Here is a 20,474-nt window from a genome sequence, read left to right as displayed (position 1 = left end):
AAAGAGATCTCTCAGTTTGGGACTTCCTGTGGATCTCTCTGACTGGGTCTCCATTTGAGGGCTCTCCTTGCTGGGTCTTCTTGGGCTTTTCAGTCTGAGGTCATCCTTGTGGGGTCTTTCAGTGTGGGCTCTGCCACAGAGCAGAGGGAGGGTCCCTCTCTAGGGTCTCTCGGTTCAGGATCCTCTGGGTGGACATTTGGTCTCTCCTGAGTTTTATTTTATTCCCTCCCAGTAATTCTGTCTCCTGCTGCTTCTTCACATACAGCACTTCCCCTGAGAATTTCCAGTCCTGGGCCCTCAGAGACTCCCCCTCGATTGATTTACTGGAGCATTTTGGGTGGGGAAAGGAGGGAGAATAAGAGCATAAAAAGTAGGGTCCCGCATTCAGGTCCACAGGCAATGTGGCCCCCGACCCGGCCCAGCTTGCCACTCCGGTGACCCAGGTGTAAGCCATGATTCGGGTCGGCCTGGGTCTCAGCTCTTTGTACTTTCTAGAGCCATCTCTCTCCAGGAACATGAACGCTTGAGCAGGGATGAGGTCACCAGAGCTGGGGACACCCCAGCCAAGGGGGGTCCTCCCACTCCTGGGTCAAAAACAGGCAGGGGGTGGGCGCCGGGGTGGCTCAGTCGGTTAAGCGGCCGACTTCGGCTCAGGTCATGATCTCGAGGTCCGTGAGTTCGAGCCCCGCGTCGGGCTCTGTGCTGACAGCTCAGAGCCTGGAGCCTGTTTCAGATTCTGTGTCTCCCTCTCTCTGACCCTCCCCCATTCGTGCTCTGTCTCTCTCTGTCTCAAAAATAAATAAACGTTAAAAAAAAAACAGGCAGAGGGGTAGATAAGAGTCAGGCAGACAGCTGGGGAGGGACAGAAGAAACAGAGGAAAACAGTGGGAATGGAGGGGGGACACTGGGTTGGCCCCGGGGCGTCTCTTTTTCTGTCTCCTCACTGTGAGCTGTTTCCTGTCAGGTTTGGGGTAAGTCTCACAGGCTGATACCAGTTACAGCTCGGGAATACCGTTTGGATTTGGAAGATCTCACTGTGAGGGGAAGTGGCTTTATCTTGAAGAGGAAGTGAGAGAAGTCTGCTCCAGGAAAAGAGTTCGAGCCATGAGTAGTTCAGAAGTAGGACGGGTGGGCCCCCTGCTTTCCCTCTGGGAGATGTGCCCCCGTCAGCGAGTGTGTGAGGAAGAAGTCAGGAGGGACCTCCTTCACAGAGATGGATATGGACAGTAGAAGACAGAAGGGTGGGCTCTCTGCTTTCCCGGCATAGCCTGGAACTGGGGGTTCAGGACACTATGGACACTCGGCCTGTAGCCTGGGAGAAATACTGTCCCTTGGACTTGGCTCCTTCAGGCTCACGTGCACACCCCGATTCACAGATGTGTGAAGAGGGGCCGCTCATAGGTCATGCCGAGGCACAGGGAGGGCAAGGCCGACGTCCTGCCCCAGCTTCAGGGTGTGGTGGTGCCGGTGAGGCAGATGAGGGTCTTGTGTCTGGTAACTGGGATCCACACGGATCCATGTACAGAGCAGCTGAGCCTCCCCAGGGAAGGGAGTGATGGCCAGGAGCCTACTCAGTCGCCTGCCCGCAGAGATAAGAACAGCCGGGAAGGCTAGCCCCACCCCACACCTCTCTCACTCAACCCCCGGCTAGTGCTGTCAGACAGGCATTCGGCTATGGTGGCTTGGGGAGTTTCGGTGTTGGCCCATTTTTAGGCTGAGACCCAAGAGCTCGTCCCACCCATCAGCCTCCTACCCACAAGAACTGGTTCTCAGTATCTTAGCATCCTGTGGGACTTCTGAAGGGCTTCTGTAGATCATCTCAGTCTGCCCCTCCATTCAGGCTCCAATCCCTGTCCAATCCCCAAGCGTCACCATGTCGCTCCCGTGTGGGTACATCAAACGAGAAGATGTCCTGGCAGAGTACGGCCCTTTGCCTCCTTCGAAAGTCATTTTTAGACATGATTAGGACTACCTTTTAAGCTAATTTAAAGGATATGTGAGATGACTCTTGGCTATATTTAAAGGCGATGCAGGGAAAGGGTGTCAGAAGGGAGTCTGGGTTACGGGCATGAAATTATGGTTTAGCTCAACAGTTACCCTGCTTAAATGTCAGGAATTGGAAACAGGTTGATTTGAGAATCTGGTCATCAATCCCAGCCTTACTGCCTCTTAAACTCTTACTGTCCCCATGAGCTCCTTCCCTGTGAAGTCAGCATTTGGAGGACGCCTAAGGCTTTCCAGGTAAAGGGCAGATTACAATAGCGCCGAGACAGAAAACCAAAAGCTATTTCTTGTTATGGGAGAAGGGGGCTAACATAAAGCTGAGGTATCTGTTTAGTTCATTCATTTATCCCATGCTTACTTTGCACCAGGAACTGAGCCAGGCAGTTTTCATTCAGCATTTGGTTTGCTCCTTGAAAGAACTCTAGGAAGGAGCATTATTCCCCCCCCCCTTTTTTTTTTACTTGAGAAAACTGAGGTTCAAATAGGGAGCCGGGGTCCCCCAGCTAGTTAACTATAGCATTGGGTTTTTAATCCAGGTCTGTCTGCCACCAAAACCAGTGCTCTCAATTCCGTCTGCTACGGAAGCAGGTTAAAAAAAAACTCCTGAAGGGGAGGACTTGCCCCCTCCCCTACCTTCCGGGCAGTCTCAGACCTCTTCCTCAGCACCCCTGTAGAATCCCTATGGGGGAGTGTGAGCTGAGCAGATCTGTGTTTGGTAATGCCCAGCTCCAGGGGTGGAACGAAGCAAAGCCCACTTCTTTATTGGAGCAGAAGGTGAGCCGCAGCTGAAGCCCTTTGCAGATGCATCCAGGTGACCCACGCTAGTTATTCTGCATATTGACGCACGACAGACTGTACAGAAAGTTTCAAACTGCAGCCGGAAGGACTTACGTTAGGCTCAAGAAATGCCTTCCTAAACGTAGTGCAGTGGGTAGGGGTGCAGGGTCTGCCCTCAGGGTCTGTGACTGCGCAGGCCAGCGTGGCTGTCTAGAGAGGGCCGCGTGGGGCTCCGAGCATTTACCTGGGAGTCATCGCTTTGGCGGGTCTCAAAATATTCCTCAAGTCACGGTGGCTCCTAAAGTTGCTTATCCCAGCCTCTGCTTCTGGGTTGTTCTAAGGGTTGGAGAGCCTCTGTCTGAATCTGCCCCCCACCACATGCCCCCCCCACCCCACTCCGTCTCTGTCTGGCTTGGCATGGCAGTCACCCCTCCTGCACTATAGTCACTACACCCCCAGGGGCCACAATGGAAATCTCTGCCAGAGCCACACACATCATTGCCCTAAAAAAAAAAAAAAGTAGTTTTTTCACCACCCCCCCCCCCCCCCCCCCCCGTTTTTCCTGGGGCAGAGGTCCGCCCTTTTTCCTCATCCTGATCATCTCCAGACCTCCGGGGTCCACACTGCCAACTGCCTGATTACCTGATGCAAATTAAGACTGCCTGCTTCACTGGGATTGGCTGGGGAGCCGGCTATGCAAATTGCCTCACCAAGACTTTATCTGGTTTGAAAGAGTTAAAGTGCTGCCCCAGAGAAGAGGGTGGGGGTGGTGTGTGGGGGGGGGGGGGTCAACACGATTTGAATAAAATATTCTTCTGTCTTTAACGGCTTCAGTATTTGGGTGGTTTAATAAGGAGAGGAGCTGAGAAGAGTGAGTTAGTTCAAAGTTGCCTCTTTGCTTCTCTCTGCTGATCCTGGAGGAGACTTAGGGGCCTCTTAGGTGGTGGCAGCTGTCTGTTAAGGGTAAATGTTTAATTTATTGAAATGAAGCAGGGCAGAGAGGCCGGACCAGCAGCACCAGGGGGCTGAGATCAGGCCTGGTGTAGGTATTCTCTCTCTGCGGGGCACTGACCCACCCACCATCCCTTTCTCACTGAGCACGTTGAAGGAGTAGGAAAGAAGGTAAGGATCCCCAGAGGAGAGGATCTCCGGAGGGGCCACACAGGGGCTAGGATTTCATCCCCAGACGGTGGGCAGACCTCCGAGAGCCAGACAGAGAACAGGGGCAGGAGTTGGGCAAGAAAGGTGAGAAAGGCAAGCCTTGGCTCAAGGGTACTCTTAACCCCCAGGGTAGGGTTATGACAGGGCAGGGGTGAGGGAGAGACAGATATTTCTTACGCTACTTACAAAAATAAAATAAAATAAATCCCCCCGATCCCAAAGGAAACGAGGATTGAAAATGGGAAGCCTTCTCCCCCACCCCCCACCTCGCTGTACCCCTCCCCTTGTTAAATTTTTACCAACTGAGACTGGTGATTGAAGGAAGTGGCCATGAAGGATGCAAAAGGTGAGAGATCCCACAGTAGCTGTGGGGAGGGGGAAGAAAGGCCAGGGAAAGGAGGCAAGCCTGGGAGGAGGGGATTTGTGCCCTGAGCTCATGAATATTCTAATGATTGTATGTTCGGGGAATCAGGAATTTGAAAGTCTGATGGTTGTTGTAATTACACATTCATCTTTGCTGTTTAGCTAAAGCCACATATGTCACAGCAAGACAAATTGTGACCTGTTATTAAAATCAGTTGTGTTTTCCCTGCAGATATCAAGATGAGTGGGGATGTAGCGGATTCCACGGATGCTCGAAGTGCCCTCGGCCAGGTGGAGACAGGTAAGGGTCTTCTCTTCTGGGGACTGCAACAAGAAAGCCCGGGCAGGAGAGAGTTCTTGAAAATCATCGAACAATGCGGTATTTTTTCTCACTCAGTCTTTCGGCCAATCAGACCCCAAAGCTGAGAGTCTTAGGAAATGAAGGAATTCCTTAGAGACATGGGATATGCCCCTGGAGTCTTTCAACACTAGATGTTGGTCTAGGGTGGAACACAATCTCTGGGACTAGTCTAGGAAAGGGCCAGATCCTCAAAACAAAATGGAAACAGAAAAGTTAGGGAAGACACTGACTTATTTTATTTTATTTTTGTTATTTTTTTAACATTTATTCACTTTTTGAGAGACAGAGACAGACATGAGGAGGGCAGGGGGCAGAGAGAGAGAGAGGGAGACACCGAATCGGAAGCAGGCTCCAGGCTCTGTGCTGACAGCTCAGAGCCCGACGCGGGGCTCAAACTCACAAACTGCGAGATCATGACCTGAGCCAAAGTCGGGCGCTTAACCGACTGAGCCACCCGGGCGCCCGGAGACAGATTTTTGATATGCCATTCCAACACCCTTAGAAGCACCAGGCTGTGTTTCTAGCTGCTGCTGACTGATAGAAAGCATGACCTGCCTTCAGTAGATGGGGATTAAGGCCTTTTAACCCCAGATTTCTCAATAGGCCTAGGCAAGGAACAAGCCAAGAGGCCAAATTATGTGCATGTGGGTGGTAAATAGACCCAGAAAGAAAGGCTTGGTGCCTGGAGATGACTTTGCTTTGTGAAGAAGAGAAAGAGGACAGGAAAGAATTGAGAAGAAAGTTTCGTAGCACTCTGCTTTTAACTCCACCGTCCAAGCTTTGCTTTGAAAGCTCCATATAATTAAAAAGAACTTAGAGAAACATGAGTATAAATTGTAACACCACCAAATAACTTTAATAGCCTTCCAACAAGACCTCAATTAGTCTTTCATCTGGATCATTAGAGACATAGAAATTAGAAGTGGAAGAGAATCAATGTCCCCCAGAGCTAAACTCTTTTCCCAAGTCTTCAGGTGCAGTCTAGTTCCATTCTAGAAGCTTGGGTCGAGGGCAAGATAATTGGGGGTCTTGTCGGGGGCATCTGGAGGATACGTTTACCCTAAGCTTTTCTGCCGCCCTATTTAGTATTGAAACAATGCCTATCGCACGGGTAGCAATACGCATTGGAGCTGTAGGTTTTATATTTTGCTTTGTGAGCACGGACAGCTGGGCTAGGAGAATACGGGCCAGTTCCACTCAATTTTCAATGGATTTAACCGCTGAGTATGTTTTACTGAGGGTCTGTGGAAGGAGGCACATTTTCTCCCCGGTTGAGAAGAAAATTCCCTCCAACCTGAAGAACTTGAGCAAGGCTTTAAAATCAGTTCAGCTGGAGAGTGGTAGGCACAGCCTTTTCCCTGGACAAGAATCAGACTCCAGAAGCCACTATTCAGGAGAAGTTGGGTGGCCCTTTCCTGGTAGCAGGCTGGCGGGAGCCACCTCTGCTCACCTGGGCCAGCTGTACTGCCCCCGGTGTGTGGGGCCACAACTAAGAGAGTGCCAGTGCGGGAAGACCACACTTCGCAGGCTGGCACGGGTGTACTGTTACCAGTGATGCAACCAAGTTCAGGGTAACAGTGTTGGGAGTGGGAAGGAGCTACGTGGAACCCTAGGAGGTGAGCCAGGGGAGAAATGGAGTTCAGATCCCTGGTGGGGGTTAGGAAGGTTAAGGCGTTAGAGATAAACCGAGCGCTTTCTAGCCTCCTCTCTGGGACCGTGGGAGCTAGGTGCAGACTAAGTTGAAGGAGAAAGAATCCGAACATTAGCTGGGACTTTGGGAATCTGATTGTCCTCCGGTTTCATACGTGACCTTCTACCAGCCACTTTGCCTCCTTAGGAGGCAGGAATAGAAGACCTTTGAAGGGTATGGATTTAGAATCACACAGACCTAGGGTAAAAATCACAGCTTAGCTGCTCACCACTTGTATGATCTGATAAGTTAATTTAGCCTCGTCATTTCTGTACGGGGGGGGGGGGCAATTAATGCCCATCTTAGCGCGTGGGTTGAGAGCTCACTGCAATGATGTTTAGCATGGTGCTTGACACATGGCCACTGTGATCATTACCTCTGATGGCATCATCACGATTCTGTGTTCTGTAGTTTACAGAATGCATGCACATCAGGGCTAAGCACTTTGGGGCTCCCGGTAGCTGGGGTGCCCCTCTCGTCAGGCCAAGTGGGTCAGCCCTGGAGGCTGGTTTTTCTCATTTCACATTCAGCAAAGGATTCTGTGTGGGTCTTCTTCTACTCCATGGAGACCAAGAAGTTTGTGCTGTCTGGAACTTCACCCCCTAGATTCTTTACTTCTAGGGACTCAGCGCCGTGGCTGGTAGCACCCATACTTAGGTGATCATCAAATTACTGTAGGTTTTTAAGGGCAAGAAAAAAGAGCTAGCTAATTAAAGTAACCAAACTTCCTGGAAAGTCATTCTGACTCATTTTTTACAGAGAAAAGCTTATTATGAGTCACAATGGTTACCAACTTGGTTAAATGGCTTCCTTTGGATTTTTAAAAGGCAGATTCCCCTTCCCAGCAGTGCATGAATTAGGGGGTGGTTTGTCTCTGAGTTTTAAAGGAACTACAAACAAAGGTGACCTAGAAACCCCCAGCTCCCTGAGAGCACCTTCTGTGTTGTGTGAAATCCCCAAGGGGCACGAGGGTTGGGAACTGGGAAAGGGAAGGCATTTCCCCATCCACACAGGCTAGGACTGCAAAGGAGAGCATTCTCAGGTCCAGACACAGACCTCCTGGCTGGCAGAGACCTGGCAGGCAGCTCATTCTTCCGTTTCCTCCTGCTTACGAGGAGCCGAAGCGCGGACAGAGGATCAACTAACTGCCGAAGACCTCAGAGTATCTCTATGGCAGCGCTAGGGACCAGAGAAGCTTCCTATCCCGTTCGGTCCTCTTCCTACACCACCTCCCCCCGCCACCAAGAGAGGACTGAAGCCAAGTTTCTAGATTTCTGAATCATTAGCTTTTCTATCCTTTCTTTTATTTCCCTGACTGTTGTTTTCCCTTCGTTCCTGAGACTGACAACACTTTTTTTTTCTGTTCTCAATTGGGTACTGAGTGGTCGATAAAAATACACAGGCTTACCCACATTTCACAAGCCCCCAGGTCTGTAACTGACAACGCCTAAGCATCCAAACGGCTAACCTTAGGACTTTAGACCACACTGGTCACCATGTAGCCTCAAACACAGGCAAGGACAAATACGGTGGGCACGGAAAAAAGGAGAGAAAGTCCGGCCACATTCACAGAGCCTCTTCCCCACACCTGGGCACCTGTATGTGTATTCACACTCACCATCTCATTTCACTCTTACCGTCCCTGTTTTTATCAATGAGGGGACTGTGGCTGAAGAATGAGAAACTAGGGGCACCCGGGTGGTCCAGTCAGTTAAGCATCTGATTCTTGACTTTGGCTCAGGTCATGATCTCAGGGATCACGAGTTCGAGGCCCATGCCAGGCTCCGAACTGCTCGGGATTCTCTTTCTCCCTCTCTCGCTGCCCCTCCCCTGCTTGAGCATGCGTGCGTGCTCTCTCTCTTTCAAAATAAAGAGATTAATTTAACAAAAAAATAAATAAAAAAGGAATGGAAAACTAATTTGCCCAGGATCATACAGCTTCTAACCAGGAATCAAACTCAGGCCTGTCTGACTCCATTAGATTCTTATCTTGGCTCTGCCATTAACTCCCTGCAGATTATTGGGCAAACATTTCCCCACTGGGACCTTTATCTTCCTCCCATAAAAGAGGGATTTGGGCTGGATGATGTCTAAGAGCTGAACCTTGAAAACAGTGTACACGTTCTGCTTTTCCAAATTCTCTGCCATCACTTTCCACGTCCTGTATTCATGGGAAGTCTTCCTTTGTGTGGAGCCCTCCCTCTCTACCCGTGGCCCTCTGCCCTTCCCCCACTCATGCTCTGACTCTCTCTCTCTCTTAAAAATAAATAAACATTAAAAAATTTTTTTAAATAAAAGAGCTCACTCGAGCACCTAATGTATTTGGCCTTTACAACAATTTGGTGCAGGTAGATATCATCATCCCACTTTGAAGAGGAAACTGAGGCTGGTGATGGGAAAGAATGTTCCCTGCTTTTCCCAAGATCCCACACCTAGCAAATGACAGAATCAAACCTGGGTCTTCCTGGTGACTTTCTACCCCAAGATGGTGGTGGGAAGACTGGGGACCAACACAGGAACCAGGGATAGAGGACAGAAGAAAGTGGTAACATCAGGAGAGATGCCAAGATTGTGGAGGGTGGCACTGGTCAGAGGGGCTGGAGGGAAGCCAAGCCTCTGGAAGGTGGGTTGGTCTAGTCCAAGAGGCAGAAGCCCTGTCTGGGACCAAAACACGCTTGCCAGGAAAGAGCAGGAACTCTGGTGAACTGGAGGCAGGGGTGAGAATCTGGCCACAGAGAGAATTTCTCCTTCCCTTCTCTCCTCCTGAGCCGGCCTCACCAATGCACCAGTCTCCCCCGACCCAACCCTTTGAGGGGGCAGTGAGGCGGGCTTGCAAACCCAAACAAGAGGGGAGCAAATTCCTTGGCCCCCTTGTCCTGCTCGGAGATATGGGAAGGAAGAATCCTGTGAGGGGGGCCAGGGGAAGCCAGGGAGCTAGAGACGAGGGAGGGGCTGAGCTGAGTCACTTGTCCATTCCTGCTGCCCTTCTCCACCCTCAGTTGTCCTGTCTGTGAGGTGGCAGGACTAATCCCTGCCCCACCTTCCAGAAGGACCGCCAAGGCATCTTAGTTGTTTGGGGACCCTTTGCGCGTCACCCTGAGAACCTCCAACATGGTTTTAGGAAGGAATGGGCATGATCACGGCGGGGGGGGGGGTGCATACAGGCTAGTGACTCTCATGAGACCCCACAGGAAGAATAAGTAACTGACCCAAGACTACAAAGTCCCTCTGAACCAATTCATTCCTCGCCACCTCCACCCTACTGAGTCCCCAAGAAAAGAAGCCGAGGGTAAAGAAACTGTCTCAAGACAACCAAGAAGCGAGGTTCCAGGCAGAAACTGGCAGAAGCCTTTTAGAGATGTCTGTGGCTTTTGATCCAAATATTTACGGAACACAAATATCCTTTCAATGACCGAGAGGACAGCAGTCATCTACGAAGTACTTGAGGGGAAGGTGAAGAATCGTCTCCTATTGACAGCCCGTTCTAAACGAGGTACACGTGCACACACACACACCCGTCCTTTTCGTGATTAAATGGGAGTGGGTATGAGCGTGCTTCGCAAAGTGTGTGCCAGTGCACCAATACAATCCATCATTTCGGTTGATAATTATCAGAAACGTTCAGGAGACAAGACAAAGCTCTGTCACTGAGGAATGTGGGACAAGTCAACTTGTGCCCTAGACTTGAGTTTCCTCGCTGTAATGGGAGGGGGGAGCTGGAAGAGGAAGAGGAAGAGAATGGATTCGTGGGCTCTAGGATTTGCCCCGGGTGGTGCTCGTCCTGTGGCCCAGTCTGCACCTGCTCTGTCCTCACCTCTCTCGAAGAGAAAATTGAAACCCCACAGTCCTTCCAAGTGTCCAGGGGGGGCTGATACGAATTCTTGAGGATGTAAGGATTCTGGGGATGTAGGGATTCTTGTCCATGCCTCTCTGTTCCCTTGGGGACATTTCAAAACCATCCTTGGAGAATGAAGGGATCTACTGTTAGGTTTTCTTTCCTCATCTGTCCTCTGTCCTTAAGAAAAGCTAACCCCCGGGCGCCTGGGTGGCTCAGTCAGGCAAGCGTCTGACTTCGGCTCAGTTCATGATCTCGTGGTTTGTGAGTTCAAGCCCCACATCGGGCTCTGTGCTGACAGTTCACAGCCTTGGGCCTGTTTGGGGTTCTGGGTCTCCCTTTGCCCCTGCCCTGCTCACACTCTGTCTCTCTCTCTCTCAAAACTAAACAAACTTTAAAAAAAATCTTAAAAAAAAAAGGGGGGGGGGACACCTGGGTGGCTCAGTCGGTTGAGCGTCCGACTTCGGCTCAGGTCATGATCTGGCCGTCCGTGAGTTCGAGCCCCGCGTCAGGCTCTGTGTGGACAGCTCAGAGCCTGGAGCCTGCTTCGGATTCTGTGTCTCCCTCTCTCTCTCTGCCCCTCCCCCGCTCATGCTCGCTCTCTCTCTCTCTCTCTCTCAAAAATAAATAAACATTCAAAAAAATTAAAAACAAAAAAAAGAAACTTAAAAAAAATCTTAAAAAAAAAAAGGAAGCAAAGAAAAGCTAACCCCATAATTTCTCTCGGCCACTTGTTCTTGTGGGATACAATCCTCAGCGCCTAGAAGTCCTTCCTCCCCTCTTGCGCGAGCCCTTCTACACTGCAGCGTAAGCCTGTTGCCTCTTGTTACAGCCTTCTAAACCAGAGTGTTTCTAGTTTCTGGGACAGGGAGTAAGTACTAACTTACCACCCACACTTCATACTGTGGCTCCGACTGCCAGAAATCTCAGGAGAGCAGTCTGTACCCGGAGTTGCCTGTCTGCCTGTAGCCGTCAGAGAACCTTAGCGAACAAAACAACTACAGCAGCTATCCTTTCCACTCACTGTTGTCCATCCTCGATTCCCAAACCCAAGTCCCCAGGGCAAACAAGGCAGGATCGTGCTGCCCAGATGAGCCACAGGTGACCGGGCCAGCCCTACCTGGCACCAGCCCTTGTCATTCTGGGGGGGTCTCTTGAAGGAAGTGGCTCCCCACCACACTTGCCTCCATCTTTGCCCCCCCCCCCGGAAGCTCGTGGACTTCCTTTCTCTTCAGCCTTAGAGGGGACAAAGAAAGAGAGCCCAGAGCGGAGCCCCCACGTGACGTCTCTTACCACCCCCGTGGTTTTATTAGTGGCCATTCCTTACAGCGTGGCCGCTCAAAGGATCTGGGGGTACAGGGCCAGGTGTTTTTGCTTCTAGTCTGTCACCGACCGGCACACGGTCCTACCGTGCGGGACCACAGATCACACCCACCACACACGTCCGACAGGGCCCCAACTAGTCTATACCTGCCATCAACAGCAAGAACCCACTCATCCCAAGCTTGGGTTGCTGTGAACATTTCTAAACTCACTCCCTATGTTTGTATGTATCTGGTCTCGGACGTTCGCAAACAGTTCACGGAGCGGCCCGGGCTGTTGGAGCACATTTTGGGGTGCTCTGACTTAGAGGAGTTTGCACTGTGTCTCAGAACGTCCCTGCCCCTTGACATGCCATGAGCGGTGGGTACGTCCGACCTTGGGTATATCTTATGATCTTCTCCACACTCCTCCCCTCCCGCTGTGGGTGTCCTGGGTGCGATGACGAGGAGATCTAGCAGGAGAGGCTGGTCCCCGGCTGTCCTTTGCTGGCAGGGGTGGATGACACCCCACCCTCCGCGCGCGCACAGTGGGAGACTCGGGCCACCTCGACTTGCTGGGCCTCAGCCCTTCATTAAAGTGCCCAAAACTTACAGCCCACCCTCACCCTCCCAAGTGTGAGTAAATGCTTTTGGTCCCTCGGGTCCACCCTCTTCCTCAAGAAACAATTAGGGCAAAGAACACCTGGTGTGGAGAAGTGCTGACGGAATGGGGAAAAAAGAATTTAAGGAGAAACGAGCTCCCCACTTGGGATGGGTTTTAGGGGCTTGAAGAGCAGCCCAGGTCCAGGCAACTGAAACGCCCCTCCATCCCGCTGGCTCACAGACAGACCCGCTTACACAACCGCGCTCACAAAATCTCCACCTCGAAGCCCTCTGGCCCACGGGGGGTGCACCCACTGGCAATCTTCCCTGCTGGCAGAGGCTGCGCTTTCAAAGGCAGGCTGGGGTTCGTGGTTGGGGGGGCGGGGTGTGAACCTGCCGGAGGTACCGGGGAGACAGGATGGCAGGGCCTCAGGCCAGCACTTGCTAGTGGGTGCCCCCCACCACCCCGTGTTGGAACCACCTCCCCTGTGAAGGGCGTTGTCTGCGATCACCCATCCTTAGGAAGAGTCGCTGAGAGGGAGAAGCAGCTTTGGGAGGAGAGGGAGGGGATCGGAGCTGAGCATCCTTAAAAAGGAAGCTGTATGGGGCGCCTGGGTGGCTCAGTCGGTTAAGCCTCCGACTTCAGCTCAGGTCACCATCTCGCGGTCCGTGAGTTCGAGCCCCGCGTCGGGCTCTGGGCTGATGGCTCGGAGCCTGGAGCCTGCTTCCGATTCTGTGTCTCCCTCTCTCTCTGCCCCTCCCCCGTTCATGCTTTGTCTCTCTCTGTCCCAAAAATAAATAAAAAACGTTGAAAAAAAAAATTAAAAAAAAAAAAAAAAAAGGAAGCTGTATGAGGTCACCCCAGCTAGGGCTAGGTCCCCCTCACTGGAGCCCGAGGGTCTGGCTGGGCAGGGCAGGCTCGGAGAATGAGCTGAGCCCTCGGGCTGCGGCATTTCATTTCTAGAGACTTCAGCCACTGACTTCTCAGTCCCCTCCTGCCTCTTCCGTGGGCTGGTGCTCACTGGGGAGCTCTTCTGGGGTAACAGTAGGGCACTGGGCAGGCCTTTGTGCTACGCCAGGAGCATGGGAAACTGAGCTGCTGGCATCTCCCAAAAAGCACCAATGCTGTTGACTCAAAAAATAATAGGTGTTCATTTGCATGACATTTTACATATAGGTTCCACGCTGGGCTTTTCATCTCCTACCACTGGTACCTTGGCTAGGTCTCCCCTCTCCCGCCGCCCCCTTTGGGGGCCCTTCTCTGTCTTCCAGACTCCAGAACTTCCCCACCAACACCTAGCCCATCCTTGGATTAGCCCAGCCCAGGAAAAAACATAGCGGTTGACCCTCGCTTGGGTAAGCTGGGTCCAGATTTGAGAGAAACGCAGGCAGGCTGGCAGGTCTGGGCCCCGCCGGGCACCTTAGTTAGGGGTGCCCCACCTGCCTGCCCTGAGCCCCAGCAAGGACCCTAGCAGGGGGCTTGTTCCCTCCCCCGCCCCCTAACCTGGTCGGGCTGGGAAGAGGAACAAAAAATCTAAACCTGAGAGCCCAGAGAGGTGCCGAAAGGAGAGGAAACCCAGTGGTTGCTATGACGATGGGGTCTTGGCGCCCGATTTGCATAGGGCGATGATTTCCATACTGCAGGGTGAATTTCCATATCCCTGCCTCAAAGCCTGTTGGGGCGGGGAGGGGGAGAGGGGAGAGGTCATTTGAAATTCAAATGAGGATGATTAAGGTTTTCTTGAGGAGGGAAGCTCGGACAAAGGGGGTGAAGCTGGCTGGCAAATGTCTGCCCCAGGCTCAAAGTTATCAAAGGGAGGCGGCAGTCGGCTGACTCCCTCCCGCCCCTCCTCCGCAGGCCTCTGGAGAGCTGACGGTGGTCAGGCTGGGCTGGGTGCTACTGGCCTCTGCCTCCTGGAAGAACCAGCGAGGTCCCCCTCCTGCCCTTGGACTCCGCTTACCCCTCCATGTGCTGAGGATGCTTGAGCTCGGAGCACCCCTGGCGTGTGTTCTAGTTCTGGGCTCAGGCCCACCTCCCTCTGGCGACCACAGACTGGCCACCTCGGTTTTTCTAGCTGTGAAATTGGAAAAAACAATTTGCCCTCTCTTGTTTGGCCGAGGAGATGTGAGGACAGATGGATTCTGGCCTCTGTCACCAACCTGCTCTCTTAGACAAGCACTTCCCATGTTTGGGCCTGGAGGTCGTGCATTGGATGACAGGTGTGAACTTGAGGGTCTCGAAAAATCACCTCTGGCTCTAAGATGCTGTGATCTGAGAGCACTCTGATCCTTTGCACACCCCAGTTATTATTTGTAAGATGCTTTGAATGAGGTGAATTGCACCAAGGTACAGTCATTAAGAGTGTAGACTTTGGAGCCGGAGTCTATATGTGAATCCTAGCTTCTCTGCTAACTAGTTTTATGACCTTGGGCCAGTTCCTTGATGGTTCGCTGCTCAGTTGCCTAGTCTGTAAAATGGGGGTAGTAATTGTACCTACCTTATGAGGGTGCTGTGAGGATTAAATGGGTCAGCATTAAACTGAAACACGTACATCACTGCCTGCCGTAGAGTAATGCTGTTCGCTAGAATCAGTGTCAGAAGCATGAAGTGTCCACAGAGTGGAGCGGGGACTCGACAGCCAGTCCAGGGAACCTCCATGAGGACTATGAGTAGACCTGCCCATGAATCCATCCGCTTTGGCCAACACACTGTTGTGGCCGTTTGCATTTGGGAGCGGGGAGCACACTTCAGGGAAGGGCCCCAGGAGCAGCTCTCAAAGCTAGGTTGGCCTCCCCACTGAGCACCTGCCCAGCTCAACCCATGTGGGCTCCTCGTACTGATCCTGGCTCTCAAGTCTGTCTTTATTTCTCAGGAGATACGGAAATGACAGAAGGGAAGGGAGCTGGTAGAGAGACGCGCCCTCCCCCCCCCCCCACCCCCACCCCAGGATCCAGTGCCAAGAGACAGGCCAGATTCAATGCGATTAGGTGACGCTGATAGTTCTGGAAAATCCAAAAGTCTTTTATTTCTTGCCAGCTTCTGCGGCAACTGCGTATGAGGCTTCGTTTGTGAATGGCGTGAGGCAGCATGGACAGCCTTTGCCTGGTAGATGGACTTGGGTTTGAGTTTCTGCTCGGTGATTTACTAATCAGTAACCTTGGGCAAGTTGATTAACCTCTCTGAGCCCCCAGTTCCCCCATCTGTACAATGGGGTAATAAAAGCACCTACTCACTGGGCGGTTTTGAGGGTTGAATGGTGCATGTGTGTAAAACGTTTATTACCGAGCTTGGTGCGTAGTAAATGCTCAATAAATGTCAGCTAGTAATTATTCCTTATTATTTGAAAACAGTGTGTTGATGCCAAATTGTTTGAAAATTCTCTGATCCAGTCCTATTCTCCTGTTTTATGGGGAAGGAGACTGGGGTCAGAAAAGGGGAATGACTTTCCCAAGGTCACAGTGGGGGTTTGAGACCAGACATTTCTTTTGGAACGCTTTCCCCGCCCCGGGGGGCTATATCCTCTGTCCTTTTTTGTTTTTGTTTTGTCGTTTCACTGGACTAAGCCTCCTCCCTCTCCCCAGCGCCCTTCCCTCAGAGGCGGCTTCCTCCAGCCCCAGAGAAGAGAGGAAGACCTTACCCTGCAAGAAGGAAAGGAGAGGGAAAGGTCATGGGGTCTGGGCTCAGCAGCCAGCTGTGTGACCTATAACAAGCCCCACCCTGTCCGAGCCTCTGCTCACTGATAAAACAGGAGCCCTGTAGCTCCGGCCGGCCCGATAGACCCCACAGGCAGGTGAAGGTCAAACGCAAACTGGATATAGAAGATGCACAGCACAGCCAAGGCACAGACCCAATGCCTCTCACCGTAGCCTCTGCGTGTCGGCAAGGGCACTGGCCCTGGAGCCAGCTTTGAGGTCCAAGTTGCTTCCCCCTCCCACCTTCCGTGACCCCCAGGGCTGGCAGAGGGGCCCAGCCTCGGTTTCCTTGTCTGTAGAACAACTCGTGAGGAAGGAATGAAACCAGAGTGTGTCCTTGGCAGCTTTCGGAAGTGTGAGTTGTTCTACAAGTGTGAGATAGCATCTCCCGCCTCAGCTTTCTTCCTGCACACGTGCCCCTCGGAGCTGTACAAGGACATCTGTGCCCATGGGAGAGCCGGAGCCCCACCGAGTGGCCCGCTGGGGCAGCTCCTTCTATCCTTATCCCCCACCGCTTTTCACCCGCCTTCACTCTGGCCCCGGGGAAGAGGGCTAGGATAGAGCCGCTCAGTCTCTGGCTGACCTTAAACCTCTTTCAACCTCTTCCCTGCTAAGGCTGGGCCAGGGGCACAGTGGTGCCCGTCTGGACTTGACCTTTAAAGAACCCTCCGGCTGTCGTGCAGACTGGAGTCTGGGTCCTGGAACTCTGGCGATTTGTTCCTGCTGTGTCGTTCGTGGCCTGTGTGACCTTTAGCTCATCACTTGTCCTGTCTGGGACTCAGTTTCCTTACCTGTCAATGGCGGGCATAGCACTAGGAGTCCGTAGTCCCCCAGAGCCGGAGAAATTTCTGGTAGCAAAATAGCAGCTGAAGTGCTTCTCTGAGATGTCCTTAGTGCAGCCAGAACTAGGCTTATTTAACAGAGCTCTTCCCTTGGAGTTGGATTTTTGTATTGTTTTCCAGGCTCAGGGGACTAGGAGTGGAGACTTTGGTGGGGACCTGGCTCTTCTGGCCACATTCCTTGCCGCAGGGACCTGAGTCCCTGGCCTGTCTTTCTGGAATTTGGCGCATCTGCCCAGATGCTCCTTCAGCGTCGCCTCTGATGGTGCTGCCCACTTGGGGCCTCCTTGGAGATGTGTGTGGCATCCCGTGTCCCGCCAGCAGGAGACGAGGGGGCAAAGTAGGGAAGCCCCAGGGAGTCCCATCTATGGCTCAGGCTGAGAAGTAATGCGATTGCATTTCCTAACAAAAAAAAAGAGAGAGAGAGAGAGAGAGAGAGAGAGAGAGAGCAGACCGTGCACATGAGGAGCCTTTCATTTGTACAGAATGACCTGGACCTGACCGATCGCAGAGGGAGCCGGGAGGATGCTGGACTTCTCCCCCAGCAAAGGGGTGCAGTGGGGCCCCTGTTCCCACTGTGGCTCAGCCCCAGGCTCCTGATCTGAGCGAAGGGGCGAGAGAGCTAGGCTTCGGGGTTCCTTCTCCCAGCCGTGCATGTGGCGAAAAGGCATCAGGTGGCTCACTCACATAGGCCACGTCCTGAGGAATCCCTGAGGGTACCTGCTCTGCTATTCTACCTCAGGGCAGGGAGGAAGAAGCTTTAAGTCCTGACAATTCCCAACGGCACAGATGGCCAGAGGTCAAGGGAAGCTGAGAGGTCACCCTGTCCTGGGGTTAGCAGATGGGCTTCTTCAGGACAGCTGATCCTGACCATCAGTGGTGGTCGCTGAGCAGGGACTTTAGGAAAAAGAAGAGGGTGCAACGATCCACCAGTGGTACGGCCCTGGGCATGGCTTGCACCCACACGGCTTGCCTGCGCTTGCTGTCCACACCCTTAGAGGCAAGGTGACTGAGGACACTCAGCTAGTGGGCAGCTGGGAGCCAGATCTCCCCGACCCCTAAGCTAGAGCCCTTTCTAGGTCCTGTATCCCATTCCTCAGGGGTCTTCTGGGGTCCTCCTCAGGCTCCTCCTGGGCATTTCTTTGCCCCTACGAAGGAGGTGGCAGGAATGCAGACAGAAACTTTTTTGTTTTAATATTTAAGGGAAATTGAAGGCTACGGAGATTAAGCCACTTGCCCAAAGTCCGGCGTAAAACAGCCTTTGAAGTAACCCTCGAGCTCAGGTTCCCGAGTGTTCTCTGTACAGAACGCTGACCATTAGGCAACACCTTCCAGTGCCTTGGAGGAATCTCAAGTAACAAAAAAGGTAGGCATGGTGTCTGTGGGGTCCTGGAAAAAAAAAAAAAAAACTGCTTTGACTGGTTTCAATGGGAAGTCTCCTGGCTGGCTCCGGTGGCTGGCTGCCCAGGAGCGTCTCCAAGGTCCTGGTGGCTTTAATAATTGCTCTCCCAGGAAGTGCCAGCCAGCTGCCAAGTGGTTCTAAAGTGGCACTGGGAGTCTTACTGGGTTATCCTGGGTGCGGAACTGGAGAGCAGAGGAGCCGTCCAGAACTGGGAGAGGTTCAGCCTCGTTGCCGAGCACTCTGCCTTGTTTGCCGGGCAGAAGTGAAAAATCCTGCTGGTACAGTTCTCCATTCCTGTGCTTCTCCCTCCCTCCCCCAGAGAATTGCTCCCCAGGCAAACTCACATCCCAGGGCTTGCCAAAGCTATGCAAATCAGCAGGCTCTGCGGGCTCAGAGGTGGGAAAGCAGGGGGGCTGGGGCGGGCTCCTCCTGTCCACTGTGGGCTGGGGTCCCCACAGGTGGTACGCATCCCTTAACCTGGCGAGACTCAGTTTCCTCCCCTGTAAAACGGGGTGTGTAGTAATGTTTCATCTTCCCAAAGGCAGGGAACTTGCCCTGATGATCTCCTGAGGTCTCTTCCCAGGCCCCTGAGCCAGGGTTTCAGGGTGTTTGCCCTCTTCCTGCTTTCTTGCTGGAAGCCTCATGGCCCAAAGGTTGCCAGGGGACAACGAGAACCCAAAGAAGCCTGGAGAGACTCCAGGTGGTGGCTCTTCCAGCTTGGCACAGATCTGACCCGTTTGCCCCCCAACGCCTCCAAATGGGGGATTCTGAAGCTTCCTTCTTGAGCCCTTTCTGCCTTTCCTCTCCGTTCTGTGTCCTTATCTTTTATGTGTATGCAGAACAAACAGGATAGAGGGAAATGGTGAGTAGAGCTCTCTGGGCCTCTGCACGGGCTGCAGACAGGGACCCGCTTCTGGGAGGGGAGGAAAGGTCGGGGTACATTTCAATCAGCTGCATTGAAGGGAAAGACTTCCGAGGTGGAAGGAATTTTAGAGGTTCCCTGACATCCTCCTGCCATCAAATTGTCCCTCGATTCAAAAGCCGCTTCGGTCCCATCCCTGAAACGAGCAGGCTCTGCTTGAATATTCCCAGCAATGGGGAGCTCTGTTGACGTGAAACTGTGGTTTGCACGGCTGAGCAAATTCACTTTTTACAAAATCCTTTCTCATACTGAGATGAAAGCTGCTTCCTAGCAGCTTCGCCACTGACCCTGTTCTGTTCTTTGCTGCTGTAGGCTGAGCCTGGTTCACTTCCATGCCAATATTTGGAGAGGAAGGAAAAGTCCGCTGATATTTATTTAAGCACTTACTATGCACGAGGCCCTGTGCCAAGTGCTTTCCAATGTTCCCTCATTGGATTGTCTTACAAAATTTTTATTTTGAAAAACTTCAGACATAGAGAAAAGAGAGAAAACAGCTAATGAACAGCCATACACCCATCACATGGATGTAATCGTTGTTAACTTCTTGCTATATTTTTTCATCCGCTTGTTTCTGAAGCATTGTTTTTTTCTTTTTCCATTTTCGAACAATTTTTATTGTGGACGTTTTCCCCGTCTACTCATTGCCTACTCTCAACAACCATCACATTTCTGCCTTTTAAAAATTGTTTTCTTAATGTTTATTTTTTGAGACAGAGAGACGGAGTGTGAGCAGGGGAGGGGGAGAGAGAGAGGGAGACACAGAATCCAAAGCAGGCTCCAGGCTCCGAGCTGTCAGCACAGAGCCTGATGTGGGGCTTGAACTTATGAACCATGAGATCGTGACCTGAGCCCAAGTCAGATCCTTAACTGACTGCTGAGCCACCCAGGTGCCCCAAATTTCTGCCTTTCTTGCTGCTGGAATATTTTCTTGTAAATTATAGACATTATAGCAGTTCCACCCTAGATGTGTCAAGGATGCATCTATAAAACAGGACATTTTCCTTCTTCATTATAATACCATTATTACACTCAAAATGAATCTCATAGCTAATTCTCATGGCAATGCTGCAAAGAAGGCTTCACCTAAAGGCAAGTGTTCCTGGCACCCCTGGACTTCATCCTCTTATAGCTGAAAGTTTGTACCCTTTTACCAACCTCTCCCGATCCTCCCCCCACCCCCCTGCTTTTCTACTCTCTCACGCTCTGTTTCTGTAGGTTTGACTCTTTAAAAACATTGTTTTGAGGTTCCACATATAAGTGATACCATGCGGTACTTTTATTTTTCTTTTTTCACTTAGCATAATGTCTACAAGTTCCATCCATGTTTTTACAAATGGCAGGATTTCCTCTTTTCTCATGGCTGAATAATATTCCTCTGTGTGTGTGTGCATGTGTGTGTGTGTGTGTGTGTAAATAATATCTTTATCTATTCATTCATTGATGGACTCTTAGGTTGTGTCCATACCGTAGCTATTGTGAATAATGTTGCAGTAAACATGGGAGTGCAGATATCTCCTTAAGAG

The 20,474-nt window shown here is 51.8% G+C and overlaps 1 protein-coding gene across 2 annotated transcripts in view; it reads left to right on the top strand.

The window, feature by feature from the left end:
* Window positions 1-20,474, top strand: part of POU2F3 (POU class 2 homeobox 3) — a 78,951-nt gene that overhangs the window by 2,189 nt on the left and 56,288 nt on the right. Inside the window, exons 1-2 of one of the 2 annotated variants that reach the window (XM_019468866.2) lie at window positions 4,538-4,606; window positions 17,831-17,993. Coding sequence is in view for 1 of the 2 variants with exons in the window: in XM_019468865.2 (XP_019324410.1) it covers window positions 4,538-4,606 (69 nt within the window). In the remaining variant the exon portion in view is untranslated. Of the gene's footprint in view, window positions 1-4,537; window positions 4,607-17,830; window positions 17,994-20,474 lie in introns of those variants that run through there. The other variant, XM_019468865.2, reaches the window with a different exon arrangement.

The sequence above is a fragment of the Panthera pardus genome, unplaced genomic scaffold, assembly GCF_024362965.1.
Source record: "Panthera pardus isolate Hobbes unplaced genomic scaffold, ASM2436296v1 HiC_scaffold_12, whole genome shotgun sequence".
Classification (NCBI taxonomy): domain Eukaryota; kingdom Metazoa; phylum Chordata; class Mammalia; order Carnivora; family Felidae; genus Panthera; species Panthera pardus.
The sequence above is the reverse complement of the archived record's forward strand: the minus strand, read 5'-3'. Positions and strand labels throughout refer to the sequence as shown.